The sequence below is a fragment of the Leuciscus leuciscus genome (assembly GCF_965113295.1).
Source record: "Leuciscus leuciscus genome assembly, chromosome: 25".
Classification (NCBI taxonomy): Eukaryota; Metazoa; Chordata; class Actinopteri; order Cypriniformes; family Leuciscidae; genus Leuciscus; species Leuciscus leuciscus.
Window position 1 is genome coordinate 23,163,618 of NC_138724.1, and position 21,819 is coordinate 23,185,436.

The window sequence follows — 21,819 nt, forward strand, 5'->3', positions numbered from 1 at the left end:
GATGCATCTCAGGGGAGGAAGGGCTGGTTGAGTTTTCATGCTTGGTCTCCCTGCTGGCATGAGGCTTGATAAGTGTTTCCGTTGGCGACACGCTCGCTGTCGTAGCTTGTACGCCACAAGTAATCACGGCTTCTCTGGGCGAATGCTTCCCTTTATGCATTTTTATTTTTTTTCTTCTTGTCAGTTGTCTTTTTTTATTTTTTTTATTCCCCCTCATTCCTCCTTGTCTTCATTCTCTTTTCTCCATTGGCTTTTTTTGTGTTGGCTTACATTACATTTTGACACATATTATGGATTTAGTTTAGCCACACAACTGTAACATAACATAATCAGATTTCCTGGGTATAATAGGCTAATAGGGTATACTTGACCTACAAAAATGGCTAGACTCATACACACGATTCTTTACAATATATTTATATTTTATATTTATTCATTTAGCAGACGCTTTTATCCTAAGCGACATGAACAGGGCATTGTTCTGTTTAAGGAAGGCATAAAACAACTTACCTGCATAGTTAAGTTAGTCGACAACGTGTAACAATTTGCTGATATGACGTCAAGACAAGAACAGTTCCTGAACTGTACTTCAGTTACAATACAACGTATTGTAACATGAGCTATGCATAATACCATTTGAGAGGTGTAGTGTGGCTTTACCTTTGATAGGAGTGATATTCATAAAAGAACACTTTACTCAAATTAGAATTGTCATTTGCTCGCCGTCATTTTCTATTTTCTGAGAAACACAAATGGAGGTATTTAGTACAGTGTTATTGCTGATCTCTTCCATATAGTGAAAGTCAATGATAACAGTGTTTTTAAACTGAAATAATGAGAAAGAAGTAACATAAAAGTGGTCCATACGACTCGTACACTGTATTCCAAGTGTTCTGAAGTAAAAAAAATGGCTTTTTGTGAGAAAAAGACTGAAATTTAAGTTGAAATGCATTGAAAATCTCTATTTTATGACTTGGCAAGTGATCATTGCGCACACGTTTGTCGTCAGTGATACCAAATGACATTGGTTTTCGCATCTTATAAATTATGGCTGTGTATTTTATGTAGGGTTGTACGATTTGGGGGGGAAAATTGGATTGGATTTTTTTTGTGTGTGTGTAATTTTAATTTCCGATGTTTTAAAAAAAAATGCTGTGCTGCTTTGTAGGGCTGTACAATTTGGTGGAAAAAATTGTGATTTATTTATCAATATGTCAAAATTATTATTATTATTATTATTACTAAATAAATATTAATCAAAATAATAAATATTCGTATTGTAATATTTCACGTAAGGAGCAGCATGTGCAAACCGAGCTGCCCTTTTTTTGGTATAAATTTGATATTTGTCAGGTTAGTATAGCTAGTTTACGATCCTTTTTGTTTTCCATGCACGTTTGAATTGGCTGCTAGCATTTCCTGAAGACATAAAAAGGCTTTCTGCCAGCAAAGAAGATTAGAGTTGTTGAGCATGTGCTTGGGTTTGGTTGCTGTGTTGTGTTTCCCTCATATGAAGTGTTTCAAGCGAGACAGGCTCTGGCAAATATAACGCTGATATGATTTGCTTTGAAAACAGCCTGCTCTTGAAACGTTTGTTTAGTCTAACTCCAAATCCATGTTGCCTAACCTTGAGCAGCTTCCAGTCAATATGTAAACCGTTGCAAACTCCAATGTCCGACCATACTTGAGTGTGTTTGTTCTGATTGCATGTTATACTCCTTGCAAATGGGGATGTGAAAACTACATATTTTCATCGTCTTGTCGGTGGGTTGTCTGAATGACCGGTTGACTACTTTTGACTTTGTTTTCTCTCGGATAATGGAATCCAGCTGACTGACCTCTTTTCTTCTCAGGTACATGTATTGGACCGACTGGGGGGAGGAGCCGAGAATAGAGAGGGCGGGAATGGATGGCACCAATCGACAAATCATCGTTCACAACCAAATCTATTGGCCCAACGGACTGACCATCGACCTCGAGGAGCAGAAGCTCTACTGGGCAGACGCCAAGCTCAGCTTCATCCACAAGGCCAACTTGGACGGAACGGCTCGGTCAGTTCCCTTATTCTTTCTCTCTTATTCTCAATTCATCTCCTTGTATTTCTCCCCCTTTACCATCCGGTTTGAAGCTGAATGGTATGGAGTCTGTGGCCCAATCCAAACACTCTTTGCACGTAGGCCCTGCTCGGGACCCCCCACCCCCACCCCAACCACCACCACTTCCGCCCACTCTTAACTTGAGATGACCTCCGTGCCATATACCACTGTAACCCGATCCTGCTTGGCATTATGGGTATGATTTGGGCCCCAAAGCCAAAGGGGTTACATTTCCTTTTGTGTATGTAGGATTTTGTAGCAACTTCAATAAAGAAAGGTATGTCGGACCCTCTGCTATGTTGAGATTTGCATTGCTAGTCGATCTGCCAGAGTCGTATGGTCTGACTAGGCCTGTAGTTCAGCAGACGTCATTGAAAGAGGAAGCTGACCTATATCTGGAGACCAGAGTATCATAGAGATGTATGTGATTTTATATATGATAATTGATTATATGATCATTGATTCCTTTTTTTTTTTTTAAGTGGCCTTCCATCTTTCATTAAAAACCTAATTATTTAATAATAATAACCTAATAATTGTAATTTAATAAAATGTTTTTAAATACATTAATAAAACTTTGGCATTCGTAGTATTCCTACAATATTGAAAAAAAATGTAATTTAAATTTATGAATAAATTAGGTGGTTTTCCTAGTATGCATTATGCAAATACATTTTTATTTTTGAAATATTTATATATATTTTTCTTTTTTAAGTGGTGTTTCTATTCTTATAAAATACAAATCAATTTAGTGATTTAATTTTCAATGTGGATTACAAAATGTCATTTTTATTCTATCAATTATTTATAAATTATTATAATTTATTCGTTTTTTTTTTTTTTTTTTTTTAATGCCATACCCAGTCTTATATTTATCAATCTGAAAAGTTATTTTTGAATTATTAAATTAATAGCTGGCTCCCTCATTTAAGTGAATTCCTTAAATGCCAAAAAAGACAAATCAATTAGACAAATATATCATTTATTATTTTATAATTTCAATAAATAATAGTTGATTCATTTTTAAATGCCGTTCCTAGTCATAGAGTTGTTGTCAGTCTAAAAATATTGATTGATTTAAATTATTTTTTAATTATTAAATTGCTAATTGATTCCTTCTTTCTTTTTAAATCGTATTCCATAATTTATGTATATATTTTTTTTTCCTTCTGTTTATTGCATGTTTTTTTCTATCTATCCCTACTGTGTCATGTTTACTTTCAAGTAATAATTTACTCTGCTTGGTTGTTCTTTGCCCACATTTGTTGTGTAACCTGGAAAAAAACAGAGAGCATCTAGTGTCATTCTTTAAAAGGTCTTTTCGACTGAATCAGATTTGAGTGAGTGCAGTTGTCTTACAGCTGTGGATCAGTGGTGCGCTCTTTATTCCAGCTTTCTTAATGACACACAATCCTCACACAGAATTGGCTGGAGAACAGACACTTTGTAGGGATACTGCTTACTGTCACATCTTAATTTAAAATGGTTAGCGCTTCTCTTTAAACGTTTAGCCTCGTTTGTTTTTAAAATAAAAAGCCCTTCGAACACCTTTATTTAGTAGGTGTTTCAGATTGCTTGCTTCAAACGTTCCCATTACTACCAAGAGTGCGTCAAAAGCTGTGAAAAATCTGGTTGTAATTACGTTTGAGAACACTGACCCCCACACCACCACCACCCCTCCCCTCATTCTGCTGTTCGTCACACACTATTAAAATCGGGAGGGTGAACAACATGTCAAGTCTAACTCTTCCATGCACGCACACTGACTCCCCCGACCTAACCAGGAAAATGTATCCACTCTCGATCCACTCCAGCTTGATGATTGATGAACGCCATTTGTTGGAATGGCGGAATTATGGTTCTGAACACTTGTTGCTTTGATCCGCATCCACTTATTTATGTCGGGTGGTTCAGAAGGCCGTCGTTCAGCCGGACAAGCGCGACAAGCGGCGCTCCGATGGACTCCGAAGGGAACTTCACTTAATAAGGGCAGCTGTACAGTTCGAGAACGGGGATGACTCCCTACTAACGACCGAAACAGATGTGTTCTTACAGGTCGATGACAGCCTGATTTGTTTAATTCCCCCCTCTTCTTGGAAAAGAAGTCCTATGGGGGGTTTCGGTTTCGCATGAGCTCTAGATTTCCTGAAGGGTCTAAAAAAGACTTCAGTCCAAAATGTTGTTGGCTTCTTGTTGTGGTCTTAAATTCACGTTCTATATGCCTTTTTGGAAAGGGTAATACCTTTAGGCCTCTTATGTCTTTGAAATTGAGACATGTAGGACAACCGGAGTCCCTAACTTACATTTACTGGAATTATTTCCAATATAAAGAATTCCGACTGGATTCATAAAGCATGCTGGCTTGGAATGTGTGTTCCCTGCTGAAAAAACCAGCTTAGAGCATGACATTCCAAGCTGGTCCAGGCTAGTTTATACACATTAGTGCTGGTATAACTGGTGAATTCTGGTTGACCAGCATGGTTCTGAACACATGAAACCTGGAATTGCAGTTTACATGAGTTAAAGGGTACCACACACACACACACACACACACACACACACACACACACACACACACACACACACACAAATAAATTCTGTCATAATTTACTGAACCTCATGTTGTTTGAAACTTGGATGACTTTGTCTTCTGTGGAACTGAAGATGTTATGAATAATGTTTTTGTTTATACCGTCAATGTCAATGGGGTCCAAAACAATGGAATTTTCATTTCTGGGTAAAAATATATATTATAAAATTGATTAATTTTTTTAAATGACATTTTTGACAGTCTCTTTTGGTCACCAAGGCAGCATTTATTTGACCACAAATACAGTAAAACAGTAATATTGTAAAATATTTTTATAAAATAAAATAACATCTATTTTAACATAATTAAAAATTTTATTTATGAAGGTTTTGCTCTCATTTATGATCAATTTGATGCATCCTTGCTGAAAAAAAAAAGAGACCCAAACTTTTAAATGGTGTGATAAAGATAAAAGCTTTAAACGTCCAAATGTTGGCCATTCGAGCGGGCTGTCTATTTACATATATCTGTTGACGCTTGCAGAGAGGCCGTCGTGGAGGGTTCTCTCACCCACCCATTCGCCCTTACTCTTTATGACGAGACGCTCTACTGGACCGACTGGCAGACCCGATCCATCCACGCTTGCAACAAACACACCGGAGAGAAACGGAGAGAAATTCTTAATGGCATTTATTCACCGATGGACATCCAAGTGCTGGGCCAAGAGCGGCAGCCCAACAGTGAGTCTACACGTCACAAAAACTCACAACACTTGTTGATAGATGGTCATTTTTTTTCTTTCTTTTTTTGTCAAACCAGAAGAAAATACAAAATTTTGATCCCAGGGCTCATGAGTTAAGTGCTGGCCCTGAGATTCAGAATGTTTTGAAGCTCTAATGCACATCAAATTTTCAAAATCATGATTGCGAAGGAACAGAAATGTTCAGTGTTGCGCTCAGGTCAGGTTCCCTCAAGAGATCCTTCACATTCCATGTTTAATTTTTTTGTCCTTCTTTCAGCACTTACTGTACAGTCTCTTTGTAAAAGTTTCGGCCTTTTGGCCCATGAGGCAATCTGGGTAGAATAGTTCTCAGGGACTGAAATTTTTCAAGTGTCCTGCATTCCACTCTGAACAAATAAACACAGCTCCTCAGTGGAGACAGGGAACAGTCCCAGCACGATCCCACCCCCACCTTAGTCTGTGTGTGAGGATGTGGGTGTGGATTGCTCCGGAACATTTAACAGCCTGCAAAAAGCCCAACTATAATGTTTGTTGTGTTGGAGGTAAGATAATAAAGAAAGGATGTAGCAACCATCATGCATATAAAGGATGAAGATCTAGACCAGTGAAGGTTGATATATATAAAGTATATACACAGACATACATACAGTATATATGAATTTAATAATATATATATACACACACATATTATGTAAAAACAAACTTTTGTCAAACGATTTGACCGCACTAATTCATACTGTGTATATATATATATATATATATATATTTTATTTTTTTTTGTATTACTTTTCTTACTAATTATTTGTATTACTAAATACACAGATGCATAGTCAATCATTATTCTTTGTCCTTAAAAATGTGCCAGTATCAAAATTTTGTGAATTTCCTCACATGTCCCTGAACTGTGGACCAGTCATCAGTCAATATGCTGGGCAGACACCACATCTGCAAGCAACACTGAGAAGAGGGGGGATGACAAGTGTTGGGTCAGGGCCGCATGTGTTTTCCTGATTGGAGCAGATGCATTTTCTGAGAGGGTATGGCGAGCAGAGCGTGACCTGGTGGAAATGGAAAAACCTGTTACAGGAAATAAAATGTTTTTGCTGCCACCTGCTATTGTTCAAGGGTTGCAGTTTTGTTTAGGAACTGAGCAATGCTGCTTTTTCGAATCACAGGTGAAAAGGAAGTTCATGGCCGTTTGATAACAAATACTCCATCATATGAGGAAAATCTCAAGAGTTTCCCAAAAATAACACAATTTTTCAAGCAAATCCTACTGTAGGAAAGGGAAATCACAAATTAGATCTCTTTATTATCTTAATGGATTCTCCTAGACATAAATGTAATTAAACTTAGACTGTTCCTTAAATCATCTTCACCATATTTTTCAGATTTGCCGTGATAACAACCAGTTGATATCTAAATTAAGCAAAACATTACTAAGAACTCCATTAAGTCTCCTGAGCAACCTTTGAGTAGGGTTAATCTGTTCAAGCCATGGTTATTTAAATACCAGACCTGTATTTACAACATAATTCACTGCTCTAAAACATTAATCGCCCGATCTGATAAACTTTCTCAAATGAAGGTGTTGATGTGGTGAAACATTCACACACTCTTTAGTTTGCTTTGTTTTCTGGTAATTTTTTAACCTAGAGGTCATTGCTCTTTGCAGTAATGTCTAATAAACAACCGTTTTATAGCTTTCCTCGTTCCCTGTCTTTGCTCCACAGTTCAAACTCCATGCAGTGAAAGAAACGGAGGCTGTTCCCACCTGTGTCTCCTCTCTCCCGTGCCGCCCTTCTACAGCTGTGCTTGTCCAACAGGGGTTAAACTCCAAGAGGATGGAAAGACTTGTCGACCAGGTAAAAAAGACAGATAGATAGATCTCCTTTTCTTTGAGGAGAATGGAAGGGTTGTGTTGCATTTATAATTTTATTATGATGTCTCTGCTCTCGAGCGTAAAATTAGATTTTTATGAACTGTTGCCTTTCATGGGCTGGTTTTGGGATGAGGATTGGCATACTTTGCATCTATAAAACATTTGCATCCTGTCCCGTGCAGAAAACCATGACAGAGACTAATGTTTGACAGATGGTGGCCCCTTTGAGTTCACAACTCAAAATCACTCTCCTCTGATTCAGCAATCATGAATCATAACCTTGTTCCATAACATCTGAACAATTTCCCTCAGTTTTCTCATTCTCACAAGAGTTTTAGCCTAGAGGAAGAGCTAGTAAACCTAGTTTGGGGTTTTGGTAGTCCTGTGTCAAGGTAACCATTTAGGGGCTGACCAGGTTAGACCAAGGTTTTATGCATTTAGGTCCAGTTCAGGAAATCTGTTTGATTGAATTACTCAGGGGTTTGTATACATTCCCACGTCTCCACACTTCTTAAGGAGTGCCCCTTTGCTCATTGTACAGCACGTTTCAAAAAGATGGACCCGATTTGAAATCGCTACATCTCTGCAACCACGAACCGCCCATGAATGAAACTCTCACCACTTGAAAGGGCGGGGCATAGAGTTTAATTGGCCGCCGCTAGATACCTCTCCCAGCGCATCAACAGCCTCTAGCCTCAGTTGTTTGTAAGATGGTGAGATCTTTTTGAAACACCCTGTTAATAGTTGATAAAGTCATGGGGTGCTTGAAAGTAAAGGGAATTTTAAAATGACATTTTCCTGATCTGCAAAAATCGTTGAAATAGATAAAATCATGGGATTTATCTGTTAAAATTGTCCTTGTGAAAAAAAAAAGAAAAAAAAAAATTAACTTTTAATGAAAAAACCTTATTTCATTAGTGAAATAAATAAACAAACTTTGTTGTATAAACAAACTTTGTTGTATTATTTTAATTTAATACTGTGAAGCTGCTTTGATACAATCTGTATTGTGAAATGCGCTATACAAATAAACTTGACTTGACTTGACTTGTGAAATATAGTAATTATAACAAAGTAAACTGGGGACAGCAGAAAGATCGAGTTGTATTTGTATGCCCAAAAAGGACTTTTTCCACAAAAGTGAAATGCATTTGACTGTTTGCAATTTAAAATGAATGCAATTGTTATTTTGTTCTTGATGAGGATGTACATTTTAGCATTAAGGACTACTCTAAAATCAGGCGTCACCCCTGGCTTGCTTAAGGTTTTTTTTCCCAGCCTCTACAGAACAGACTCATCCATTGTATCTGTGCACCCAGCCTGTTAACAACAGACTGCTCTTTTATTAGAAAGTTACATTCGCCCCTTCCCAAGTTGCTCTGCCTTTCTACTTGAATTTATAACTCCTTCAAATTGGAGGTAGTGTATTCCCAGGCCAGGAAACAATAAGATGTATTCTTTAAGTCCTCATTCCAGTGGTGCAAGTGAAACATGTAGCTGTCCAGAATTGCGTTAGTGGAGGACAGGGGAGGTTGTCTGGCCAAATGAAACATATTCCCACTGACCTCAGGATTAAGCAACCCTCCTGAAAAGTTAGACAACTAATCAGAACTCAAACAATACCTCATTGTACTGGACCTTGATTAGCGGCAAGGCAAGGGCACAAGCGGGTCCAGTAGGACAAAGGATTAGCATGAGCAAACGTCCAAACCTTGTACTTGTTTAGCTTGGTTGGCTAAATTGAAGGCATTTGTTTTGGTTTTGTCAGACGTCAACTCACTTTGATAACATGCAAGGCAGAACGAAGGACAAATTAAAACCAAAAGCAGCAAAAAAAGCACAAGAAACCCTAGAGGAGCTGTTTTCCCTCTTCTTATTGGTGTCAGCGCTGATGGATGTCACTACTTATTGGGTGCCGTGGACCGCAGCTGGTGTTGTGGGTACTGAAGCGTACTCGGTTACAAAGAGAGATTAAATAAGGACAAGGTTGGACCTAATTGCTTCCACAGATTGGGTCTAGACAGATTCTACTATTGGTATTTAAACCTGGCATGTGGTTTTTGTAATGGAGCAATGCGATCTCGCAGTGCAACGTCTGCAGGGACAACTCTGCAATTCATGCTACTAATTGCTATTGTCAGCCTTAGTTTTCTTTGACGAGTTGAATTTATGCCCTAGGCATGGTAGTAGTCTTAATATACATCTTTGTAGACCTTTTTGCATGATGTTTCACTAGTTCCTGTCATCCTAATTAATGTAGACAGTGTAGGTCAAAGGCCACAGCATCTCTGGTACTTGAATCTTTTGCAGGATGGACAAAAGAACAGAAGTCTTCATTGTTCTCATGCTCAACCGTATGAGCAAATCTCTATCTTATTCCCAGGGGCAGAACAGGTGCTTCTACTGGCTCGCCGTACGGACCTTCGGCGGATATCCCTGGACTTACCTGACTTCACGGACATAGTCTTACAAGTCAGCGACATCCGGCACGCAATCGCCATTGACTATGACCCGGTTGAAGGATATGTCTACTGGACGGACGATGAGGTTAGGGCCATCCGCCGCTCCCGAATTGATGGAAGCGACGCCCAGACTCTGGTCACCAACGAGATTAATCATCCAGATGGAATTGCGGTGGATTGGGTGGCACGCAACCTCTACTGGACGGACACTGGCACCGATCGCATTGAGGTGACCAGACTCAATGGCACTTCTCGACGCGTCCTCATATCTGAGAACCTGGACGAGCCACGAGCCATCGTGTTGGATCCAATAAATGGGTACTAATGATATGCACTTAATTTAAGGTCATTTCTGAGATCTCTAAGGAGATTCCCTTTGAAATACCTCTTGATTCTGTTTTGCAGATACATGTATTGGACTGACTGGGGGGAGATGGCCAAGATCGAACGAGCAAACCTGGATGGCACTGACCGTGTCGTGCTGCTAAACACCTCTCTTGGTTGGCCCAATGGTTTGGCCGTAGACTATGTCGCAGGAAAGCTTTACTGGGGCGACGCCAAAACAGACAAAATTGAGGTAAGTCAGCTAAAGTTTTACTTTTAAAGGAGAATTGCTGTGCTGTGGTATCACATTGTTGCGTGGTTTACTCATTAGATTTCCCTTTACTAAAAGCATATATGAGTAGCAATTAAATTTGATGGTGTTCCATGCTCAACAAGGTGAATTGAGACTCTTGCTTTGGTGCTGATTGAATAGTCTGAATATGTGGAGTAATGAGAGGGGACCTGACAACTGGCAGAGAATCCAAGGGCAAATTCTTTGTCGAAAGTGAGCAGCTAGTCCTTTAAGTACTTCCTTGAAGTGATCATCGTAATGGCCTTGTCGAAGGCTCTTTCTTGAAAACATCCAGTTGTTTATTCGAAACTAACATTTGAATTCCACCCCTATCCTGCTGTAAGTGAAATTGCAGGAAGATTCTAAAGAGAGAGTCTTGAGACATATGTGAGACTTGAGAGTGCATTAAGTGCACATTCTCCATTGACACTGTCAGTTTATTAAGCTGTTTCAATGTGGAATGGTTTTGGAATCTCAGACTAGTTGTGTAATATCTCAAAAAAGAGGGACACCAGACATCCGGTCAGTTCCCGAACTTTTGTTTTTGTTCGAAAACCCAACCATTGTGAAACCTCAAGTATATTTGAAAGGATTTCCTGTGTAAGGTTTCATATTTAGATGGATTTTTTTTCTGTTTTAGCATTCTAACTCAGGCCTCTGACCAAACATCTTGATTTATTCTGTCATAATTTCTCTCTGTCTGTTTTTGTTTCCTCAGTGTCTGTTCTTTTGTGGCACAGGCTTCTTGGTTTGGGCGTTTTCATGGTTTTGGCATTGTGTAATTAGTCAGCTACCTGTAGGCACAGGTCCCTGGGTGTCATAATACAGAGTTTTTTTCATGCAGTCAATATGCCTGAAAGCCTGTCTTGTAAACACAAAAGAAGCTAAGGAAACATCCCCCTCTTATTTTTCTCGTGCTCTTTTGCTTTTTCTTCTCACGCTGACTCTCAACGATCTTTGCAAACCTACCTCTCAATATATTTCTATACTTGGACTAATATTCTCTTATGGATTCCATTAATATTTAATTTATTAACAATAGTTAATGCATTAGGTATCATAAACTTACAATTAACAATTTTACAGCATTTATTTAGTGCTAATTTATAAATAATCTATTGTTCACTGTTAATTTATATTTTAAAATTTTCATAATATTCATAATATATCTAATGTTATTTTTTTTACAATTTGAAATGTTAAAAATGTGTTTGAATGTGAAGTTAATAATAACCTAGATTAATAAAATTGTTGTTTGTTAGTTGAGGAAACCTAATGTATTAACTCACATTAACAAATTTAACAAATGGAGTGCATTATAAATCAATCTGGAATTTGCCATTCAATAACAGTACAGTCAATTACATGTTATGTAAGCCCATAAACCTGTTAACCTAGGTGTGTGGCAAGTTTATGTAAGCGCACTCAAACTGTGCCTTTAAAGGGTAGGTATTATTTATTGATACACTGAACTCCCAGCGAGCAGCCTGCTTTGGACGTTTTGCTGACTGTCACAGCTAGCAAAATGCCATCACAGCTAACCTGTTCGTAACCCAGGGCTTTTTTCAGTCTGCCAGGTTCCCTGCTGTGGCGTTTAAAGAGAAGGGGCAGTAGGACAGGCGGGCCGAGGGTGAACAGCAGGGCAAGGGTGGCCTAAAAACCACCACAGACACTGCGCGAGTCCCTGTTTGCGTGCACTCTGCTTTACTCTCTTTGAGATGCGGAGGTGTTTTCTGTGGCCGTCTAAGGGAGGAGCTAGGTGGTGTTTTCCTGTGTTAAAGCTAAGCTGAATGAGTTGAGGATTAGGGCACTCCTGCTGACAGATCGAGTTCGGTAAAAGGCCAGATGCTCATTGAAGTCCACGTGCAACACCTTCTAGAATAATCCTCTCCAAATCATCCCAATGAAGGACTACTGAGCACTGGCACTCTTTAAATCTGTGTCCTATAAAAAAACAAATATTTTTCCCTATCCAGTGGTTTATATTTTTTTCGGAGCCCATAGCCTCGTAGGCAACATATAGCATGGTTGCGCTTCGGGCAGCCCAGGTTTGAGTCTTGGTCCTTTCCGGATCCCGTCCCCCTCTCTCTCTCTCTCTCTCTCTCTCTCTCTCTCCCAATTCACTTCCATGTCAGACTTCTACACTCTCCCATATCAAAGGCAAAAATAAATCTTATTTTTTTTAAAACACGCTGTTTTAGCTGAAGCTTGTATACTTGACTGACAGTTTCATCGTATTCTCCACAGGAAAGAGAGTAGTAGGTGTTTTTTGTTAATTTGCAGCCTAGGTTTTATAATCAGTTCCGCCATTGAGCAACAGAAAGCCCTTTTTTTGAGAATCGACATTTGGATGAATTTGAAATTCAGATGGATTGGTCACTCCCCATCACCCCGGGAACATTGTGTTGCTCAGATTTAATGAAGAGTTGAGTTATATTTCATTGAAGTTACAATCTTGTCTCGGATGTTTCTTCCTTGCTTTTTTGGGAGAAATAAAAATAAACACAAATACGATATTTATTTACTTAAATAAATGCAGGTATCTTGGTAGATCTGATTGCAGTGTGAGACATTGTTGAGATCTTCTCTGAAACTCTAGAGGAGACTTGTAAGATTACTGTGGCCTTTCTTCTTTGAAGTAGGAGATGCAAGCAAATGTCTCCATTTAATCTCATCGCTGTAAATTATGAAAAAACGATTGAGATATTAATGAGCACAGTCACCCAGGGGAGCGCTGTTATTGCTCACGTTACTCTTTTATTAATTTGTTATGCATAAGCATTTCATTATCAACTTTTTCTTAAATGTTACTCAAGATAAATATCAAAAAACTTTTTTTTTAAACAAATGAGACAATTGTACAGAATTTAGCAGAGAATTTTTACAGAGTGCTGCATGAGACATTGTTGAGATTCCTGGGGACTGAGGAGTAAAAGTCTGTTTAATCTCATTGCTGTAACTGAGAAACAGTTGAGACATTAAATAAATCTCATTTGTGATTGTTCTTTCCTTTTGGGATCGTCACCCCAGAGGAGCATTATTATTGCTCGTTTGTTGCTCTTTATTGCTCAGTTATTTATCATTTGAGGATCAACTTTTCCTCAAATGTTTCTTCTCAGTTAATTTAAGTTTAATTTAAATTGTTTGAGGTCATACTGATATTTCTGACTTTTGTTTGCAGACTTCAATATCTTGGCAGGTCTGAGCACAGTTTGAGACACTGTTCTAGTGATACTCTAGAGGGGACAGGGTTGTTTTCTGAGGAGAAAAATCTGTTTAGCAGAAGACTTCATTCATTTGCTCCCCATTTAATGTCATTAACGTGTAGGAGAAACAATTGAGATATTAAAGAGTCCTCATTCAGGATTTTTATGTTCCTTTGAAAGTGTTTTGAAGGGAGATTCGGGACACACTCTTTCTCCTGTCTGGCTGAGGAGGGAAGCCCTGTGGTCATGTGTTCAGAACTGACCCCCTGCCTACTCCAGAACAAAAGCCGCACAGAATAGACGCAAAACCTCGCGGAGGTCCTCCTCAATCCACGCACGCCACCCCACCCCTGCACCAGATGCACTTTTTGGGTGGCTGCGCCACATTCCCCAGGCTCCTAGCAGCTGACAAGTGTGTTCTGTTCTCTTTTCTCACAAGGGTTCTTCAGATTCACCTTAATGGAGGCGGAGGCCATTCTTTAGCTGGCCCACTTACCCTCTGAAAGGAAGAAAAGCCCTTGAAGTGCTAATCGCCAGAGTTGCAGGACAGCCCGGCCATCAGTAATTTCTCATTAAAGATTATCTTTTTTGCATACTGATGCTCGCTTACCTCATTTCAGCTGCCCTTTTTGTTTTGAAAGGGCCGATTCTGGACTGCCTCCGAACAGAGTCACATTTACATGTTACTGTTTGCCTTTTTTTTTTCTTTTTTTTTTACCCGCTTGGCTCCTTTTGGTTGATGGTGGGTATGAGGGAGGGCGGTTCTTTTTTAGGAGCTGAAAACAACATTAAGTTTTAAATGAGGAGTTTTGAAAAGTGCCTTCTGGCATTTGGAATGTGGCTGTTCACTGCCTGAATGGTTATAAATAGAGGAATGGAGGCTTTCGGGCCCTCCTCCCTCCCTCTTGCCTTCTTGCTTTTTCCCCCCCCTTTAACACGGCTGGTGATAGGCCATGTCTGAAAAGGCCTTTTTTTTTTTTCTTCCTCCATGAAAAGTTGAATTGCATTTGGGGCTAGGGACATTTCCATTGTTAATTTTTCATGATTGTGAAAGGACAATGTAGCAGTTTCTTCAACCTGTTTTCGGGACATGGTTTTTAGGTTTGACAGAGTAATGTTTCTGTTAAAATAGTGTTATGTTTTTCTGTAATATATGGCTGCCATAATTGGCCTTATAGGGATAATTCCCCCCAAAAATGTGTATTCTGTCATCATTTACCCTCATGTCATTCTTTTTAGTCTCTTCTTCCCGTTTTCTTCCTTTTTCTGAAATAATGGTGAGAATACAAAAATGTATATATTTATTACAAAAAAACATAACAGAATACACTTGACAGTCACTCTTTTCCATGCATTTGCCATTCAATCTATAGAGCATCGAAAAAGATGCAAAAGCACCATAAAAGTAGTCCATATGACTCGTGCACTCGTCTTCAAACCATTTGATATCTGTGTGTGGGAAACAGACTTATATTTGCATTACAATTAACTGAAACTATTGAATCAATTAGGATTGAATCCATTATTTATTTATTTTATTTTTGGTTTTATTTTTGGTGATTCATCCCCTTTTAAAGCGTCACTGCTACAATCATACACTTTCAAACGGACATCCGAGCTTCTCCTTGTGTGTTCATGAATGCAGCTATCTTCAAATCTATCTTCACTTCACTCAGTGACCCGATCACCCAGCAGTTAACAGCTCACTGAAGATAGTCGGCAAATAATATTGACTTAAATATCCTCACACAAAGCTATTGACTACAGAAGACTTGGTATGTAACGCATTAGTATTATGAACCACTTTTATGATGCTTTTGAAGGTATGATGCTTTTGATAAAAAGGTTTTTATCCTTACGTTTGACTACACTGAAGCACATCCAGGGACCTTTGCGTTCGCAGTCGACCACCTGTAATATCCTCACCTTCACGATACAGATCTCCAACTGGTGTTTCAGGTTCATGGCATGTTCTCTTTAACGACCGAAGGATCATTTTGTGTGCCAAGAGCATCCTCTTTCATCTCAGGTCCTGCAAGCCTGAAAAGGAGGCTTGATTATTGGCACTTTGCACTGGAAGGTTTTTTCTTAAACCGTATGGGAATTGTGGGGCTTTCATTTCTGTCGCTCTCTCCGTGTGTTTTCGCCTATTTACTGTGCAGTCAAACTCTCCCCCTTCTTCACCCCACCCCTTTGAACCCTTTAGATGTCGCCGCAGACCCCCTCAATTCACCCCCTCGGTGCAGAGATGTTTAAGATAACTCATTTGACTGATGTGCCGTCCTCGGTTTAGTAAGTTCCTTGCTTTGTGGGGCAGTTATGTAGATTCTGCTTTCACAGAGTCTTTTGTGACCCTGATTGTGCAGTGCCATGGGTGCCTTCTGGGTTCCCATAAAGGCAAATATGTAGAACAGAGTGAAGCAGAACTTGCGCAAAACAGGAGGGCTTTTTTTTAGGGTCGTCTCAAGCAGAGATGCGAGGAGACAGAGATTGTTGAGGAAAACTGTTTGAAGAGGATATCAGAGAGTAGGTTCGATTAGTTTATTTATTTTAATATACATTTTTAATGGTATCAGGTGAGCCTAAAACTCTTATATCTGTCAACTAGTCGGTGAGTTGCCTAAAACGGCTAGTGGACTGATCAGTCTTAAGGAAACTATGTAGTTTTGCACATACCTAAACCTAAAATGTGTTGTCCATTTCTTTTGCAGTCTATAATGATAAATGAAATTATTGTATACTAGTTCCTTTGCAAAACACTTTTATTCAGTTCTGTATTGTCTATTTGCCTTGCTTAAATAGCCTGTTAAGTCTTAATAGCTACGTTTTCCCCCTTTTCTCTTCCCTAAAAGTCTTAATTTTCCTCTCAATAAAGCTATTTGACTACAATGGATCTTGAAGTGCATTTTGATGGCCCTTCAGTATGGCAACACCGTGACAATGAAAAGCAACAGCTTGAAAGAGGGCTTTTATTTGCAGCAGAACGATGTGAGGTGGCCGAGGGCTCGTCTACTGATGGATGCTGGCAAAAAAACATAAGTGTGAAGAGGATCAATAATGCTTTTCTCTAAAGTCCCCCAAAGCGTTTGCTCCAATGGCCCTGGCACATTGTGGCCGGCGGGAGCCGTGAAACTTGATTTGCACAGGGTTTTTCCAGCGAGGGGCCTCTCGCTAAAACATTGGCCATGCTAATGATAGTTCTTTTGTCTGAGTTAGCGGCACATCCAAGGCCCATCAGAGTGAGGGCTGTTTTGATTTGGACGGTAGTGGTAGAATAAGCTGTTTTGAAGAGGCTGTGAGCTTCAAATGCATCTCCGTTTACATGGAGTTCGTACAGGTGATGGATGTCCCACACAGGTCTGGCAGACTGCCAGAGAACTTCCTTCCCAGGCAGGAAGTTGACATGTTATATTTGTATACTATATTATTATACTACATCCGAAATAAGCGATTTTATAGCTCATTTCAGATGTAAGAAACCGAAGTAGTCATATAGTTGTTATTAGTAGTACACTGTGTACTGTTTTAGCATTTTTTTTAAATTCACATTAAGTTTTAGTAATATTGTTGTGTGCTTTTTAGTCATTTTTTTCAGTTTTAGTAATTTTAGGATTTCAACTTAAACTTGCCCAGGCAACATTTAAGCGTATGTTTTTCAGAAAAAAACGTTACCAAACACAATTTCTAATAGTTTTAGTTAATGATAACATATGTATATGTATGTATGTGGATGTATGTACGTCACTGCAGTCATCTTTGCTTTGATTGCAATCCTCATCCATCAATACTTTACTAGTGAGACGCTGGTTTGCTTTATCCAGCCGAGCAACGTAGTTAGCGTATCATCTGGCTATACAGCTGTGTTTTGATGTTCTGTTTAGTCTGTATTTCACACAGTGCTACGCGTTAGGCTTCAGAAGTAATCACACACTATGACAATTTTCTTTACATTTGCACTGTTTTGGACTGATTGTTTAAATTAATTCGCTTACTGGATCATTGGATTGAAAACTTTCCCGGAGTTTAGCGGTTTAAAATGATCTGATCGCAAACGGAGAAGCAAAATCGGGTTAAAGGGTTAGAATAGAAATCTCCACCTACCAGGGTTACAGGTGAGTGCACCTTTGTAACTGCTTGTAAATACGTTAATGACGCAATTACACGTGCTTCAGTTATTTATTTGCATTAGATTAATTTCACGTGATAAGGATTGAATTAATTGCATGCGTTAACGTGAACAGCCCTAAAATAATAATAATAATAATAATAAATAAATATATATTAGTATAAATGATGATTTAACTAGGATTGTAAAAAGGATTTAACTAGGATTGTAACTTGGCACTATATTGACCTTGTGTGTATGTCTTTAACTTAGTCTGTAATTGAATATTGCCCACAAAACCGTAACATGGAATCGATGCCCACCATGTAGGTACGATGAGTGGTCTCTGCTTTCGTTTTCTCGCTAGAATCTGCTCAAATGTAACAGAATTGCAAATCCAGCCAGTGGTAGTCCAAGCCAAACAGCACTATAGTTAATTGCCTGGTAACAGTTTGTTGCTGTTGCTGGCTGTTTCACCATGAGGTCTTAAACTTTGATGTTCCAGGCTCCAAGGATACACGGTTTCACTTGAATTATAGGGGTATAAAAGACACCTGACTTTCGTAATATTTTCCATCTCCTGTGGCCAGCTCTGCGCACACAATCCAGCAATTCTTTCACTAATGCAATTTTTTTTAGAAATGGTTTGAGAAAACAAAAACGCTCAAATGTAATATTTTTTTACAGGCGACCAGGGCTTTGACAGCCTGCAGAAAAGCTTGAGATGGCTCTTATTCATTATGATGTAAATGAATAAATTGTGTCTGCATATATAGTGTTTTATGTGTGCTTAAATAGTTTTAAAAAACATAACATTTGATATTTATTCCCATATCTATGCACATTGCATTGTGTTTTGGCTTCTGAATCATCTGTTCTACAATATGCGATTTCCAATATTCTGTTTGTTTCATGTAGTAATAAGGAAAAACACAAAATATTTGGAGCAGGATGATTTTTTTGTGTTTCGTCCGTATGGCGTATCTTGTCAAAAAATTGTTTGCAGCTTAAGAAATAATTTTTGATACAATTAGAGCAAACAATTTATTGTCAGTTTTAAAACACTGGACCAATCAGATGTATCATGGGGTGGGATTATCATATTAACTTATTAACTATTGCATTACAGTGTGTTGCATAAATCCACCTGTAAACATGCACTTTTTGACTTTTCAATATGCTTATATTGTATACTAGATAGGCCCTTTCTAACAATATACAATTGCAATTCTTTGATGTTATGATTATCATATTTTGTAATAGGAAATTCACAATTAAAAGCAGTATTTTAGATTTGGTCAGATTGCTTTGCTTGTAAGCATTGTAAAGTCCAGTTTCTGAGCTTTCAGGCAAAACACTAAAAGGGTTCAAATGCAAAAAGTATGGCATGAATCAGTTGTCTTACTGACCATAAAATGCTGTTTATTGTCAGTTATCATTATTTGCCTAGAAATGTTATATGGGTGCTTCATATAACCGGTTACTCTTTCCCTGTCTCTCACATTACAAGTGAGACTTGTGAAAGTGTAACGTCTGCCACCCTTGGCCTGGTTTCACTCAGCTGTCCTAGTCATTCCTGTCCTGTAGCTTGGTTATTGTCACCGCAATCCATCTCATTTCCTGAGGGATGTTCGCCACTGTCCAACATCTGTCAGCGGGAGGGTGGTGAAGGGGGAAGTCGCCCAGCTCTCCGCTCCTGTTCTGGAGATGTTCACGGATTATTAACATAATACAGCAGCAGTCCCAAAAACACAGCAGCAGCAGTGTTGTGGTAAGCAGTCACCGGCAGCTGTCGACTCTGCTGTCTGCTCACAATGCATCCCATATGTACCCCAGAGAAAACACATTGTTTCTGAATTTACAGCCAATTGAGACTTGTAGCTTTCTGCTCGGGTTAGACAAACCTTTGGCTGTCCCAGGCAGAACGGCGTACTACTGTAGAAAAATCAGCATGGGAACATTTAAAGTTTACACGAGTCAAAGAACATTATGAATCCATTGATTTCAGCGGGAGTTTGTGGAAATGATGCTGAGTCACGTGACCAAACCATCTCCGAAACACACACTGCTACGTCAGGCTTTAAGTTTACAGACAGGAATTGTATGTTGGATAACAAATTAATTTGTGTTGCATATAATCTAATAATGATATTATAAATATATGATAAATTAATATGTAATTTATGTATATAAGTAATAATTATACTAACTAATAATATATCATATATTTTAATATAAAATCATATGCAATGCAAATTAATATTAATACTATATTAATAAAAGAATATTGTGTGTATGTATTTTTTGGTGTGTTAATTTTCATATTGAGATGGATCGATGCTTTACACCATGTTCACTGTAACACGTAAATTTGATCTTTATATTCATATAATTTATTGGTCACACTTTAAATTAGTGTCCAATTCTCACTAGTAACTATAACTTTTGCCTCCTTAAAATCCTAATTACTGGTTATTAATAATTAGAAAGTTTAGGTATTGGGTAGGATTAGGGATGTAGAATAAGGTCATGCAGAATAAGGCATTAATATGTGCTTTATAAGTACTAATGAACAGTCAATATCCTAGTAATATGCATGCTAATAACTAAGCAACTAGTTAATATTGAGAATCTGACCCTAAACTAAAGTGTTACCAATTTATTTTCGCCAAAGAGAATGAGTCACTTTTATTGTTTCAACGGCCTTATTGCGGTCTATGAACTTAAATGTCGCATTTGTGACAGTTTTGGTAAGACGAATACTTTCCTCTCGACTGTCTGACCTTCTCATCTTACTGCTCTTTGTCAAAACATAAGAGCTCCACTCCCCGAGTCTGGGTGTGTGAGGGTTTTTTTTTTTCTCTCAAAGAAGCGTTAGGCATCTGAAAATAATAGCATTTACTTATGTTGGCCTGTTTATGAATCGTGTAAACAGGATACAAACAATTTTGTGAGGTTGGTCTACGTGTCTCCTTAAATTCGGAGATGGTGCCTGCAAGATTTAAAAACATGAAGCCCAAATTGGAAAGTGTCACACACTCAATAAAAATAGGATGTTAATTTATTTAAACTTCTGTATTATATATATGTGTGTATATGTGCGTGTGTGTGTGTGTGTATATACAGTATATACTGTGTGTATATATAGAGTATGTGCATATATTTATTATTTACATTTGTCTTTTTGTTTTTGTCTCCAGACTGTTAGAACATCTTATATGGCAAGAAAAAGTATTTAGAATATCATTTTAATATCACTTTTATCTCTCAAGACGATGTCTCAAATGTGGCTCTTATAATAAATATCCGAGACCAACTGTTTAACATGCTGGTTTCTGTTGAATGCTGTCAGTTAAGGCCATGGGAATGATAACGTCCCTCTCAGGACTCCAGTAGCCCGTGGGAGTCGCCAGTAAGCGGATGACCTGCAGGAACATGAGTCAATATTTTTGCAATTTCATAACCGTCAAGTCGCATCTTTCATTCACTTTTTGATCCGCCAGCATTTCTCATCAGGAACTTTCTCAGCGCTTGTCTCCCCGAGCTCATTCAAAGTCGGAGGAAGTGCAGACGCAGCGCCGAGCAGAATGGCGAGACTTTTTTTCTCTTTTTTTGTTTGTTTTTTTTTTTAAAAGAGAGAGAAGCAGAGTGGCCGATCATTCTGTTTGAATTAAGGCAGTGCTGTCCTTGGCCCAGACAAGCAAACAACAGATAAAAAGATAATATCATCCACAGCTGAGTCGGCCTGTCAGAAGAGCCGCCAAACCTCAGGTGAAATCGTATGATGTTTCAAAGCTCACGCAGAAAGGGGAGGTTATTTTGCAGGATTTTATTCTTGACTGGGTAATTGAAAAAATCTGGCAGGTGACTCCTCAGGGTTTGGCATCCAAGTGCAGATGTGTATGTTCTGTTACAAGGTTTCACATTCAGCGTCCGATCGTTTTGATGCATGAACACGCACTTTAGTCCTTTACACAACAAAGAAAACAGATGTCTCTCTCTTGTCAAAATTGAGTTTATCAAGAAATCATCATTTTCTTTCCCCCTCCAATGGAATATTTTGGAATACGAGTTTTTGTCTCTCTATTTCTATCTATCTGTCTATTTATCTATCGGTCTGTCTCTCTATTTCTCTATTTCTTTCTATCTATCTGTCTGTCTGTCCGTTTCTCTCTATCTG

The 21,819-nt window shown here is 38.5% G+C and overlaps 1 protein-coding gene across 2 annotated transcripts in view; it reads left to right on the forward strand.

Moving 5' to 3' along the window:
* lrp5 (low density lipoprotein receptor-related protein 5) overlaps nt 1-21,819 on the forward strand; it is a 61,893-nt gene that overhangs the window by 13,609 nt on the left and 26,465 nt on the right. For both annotated transcript variants that reach the window (XM_082159501.1, XM_082159502.1), the window contains exons 4-8: nt 1,854-2,051; nt 5,170-5,366; nt 7,102-7,233; nt 9,634-10,030; nt 10,118-10,289. In XM_082159501.1, the coding sequence (XP_082015627.1) occupies nt 1,854-2,051; nt 5,170-5,366; nt 7,102-7,233; nt 9,634-10,030; nt 10,118-10,289 (1,096 nt within the window). The remainder of the gene's footprint in view (nt 1-1,853; nt 2,052-5,169; nt 5,367-7,101; nt 7,234-9,633; nt 10,031-10,117; nt 10,290-21,819) is intronic.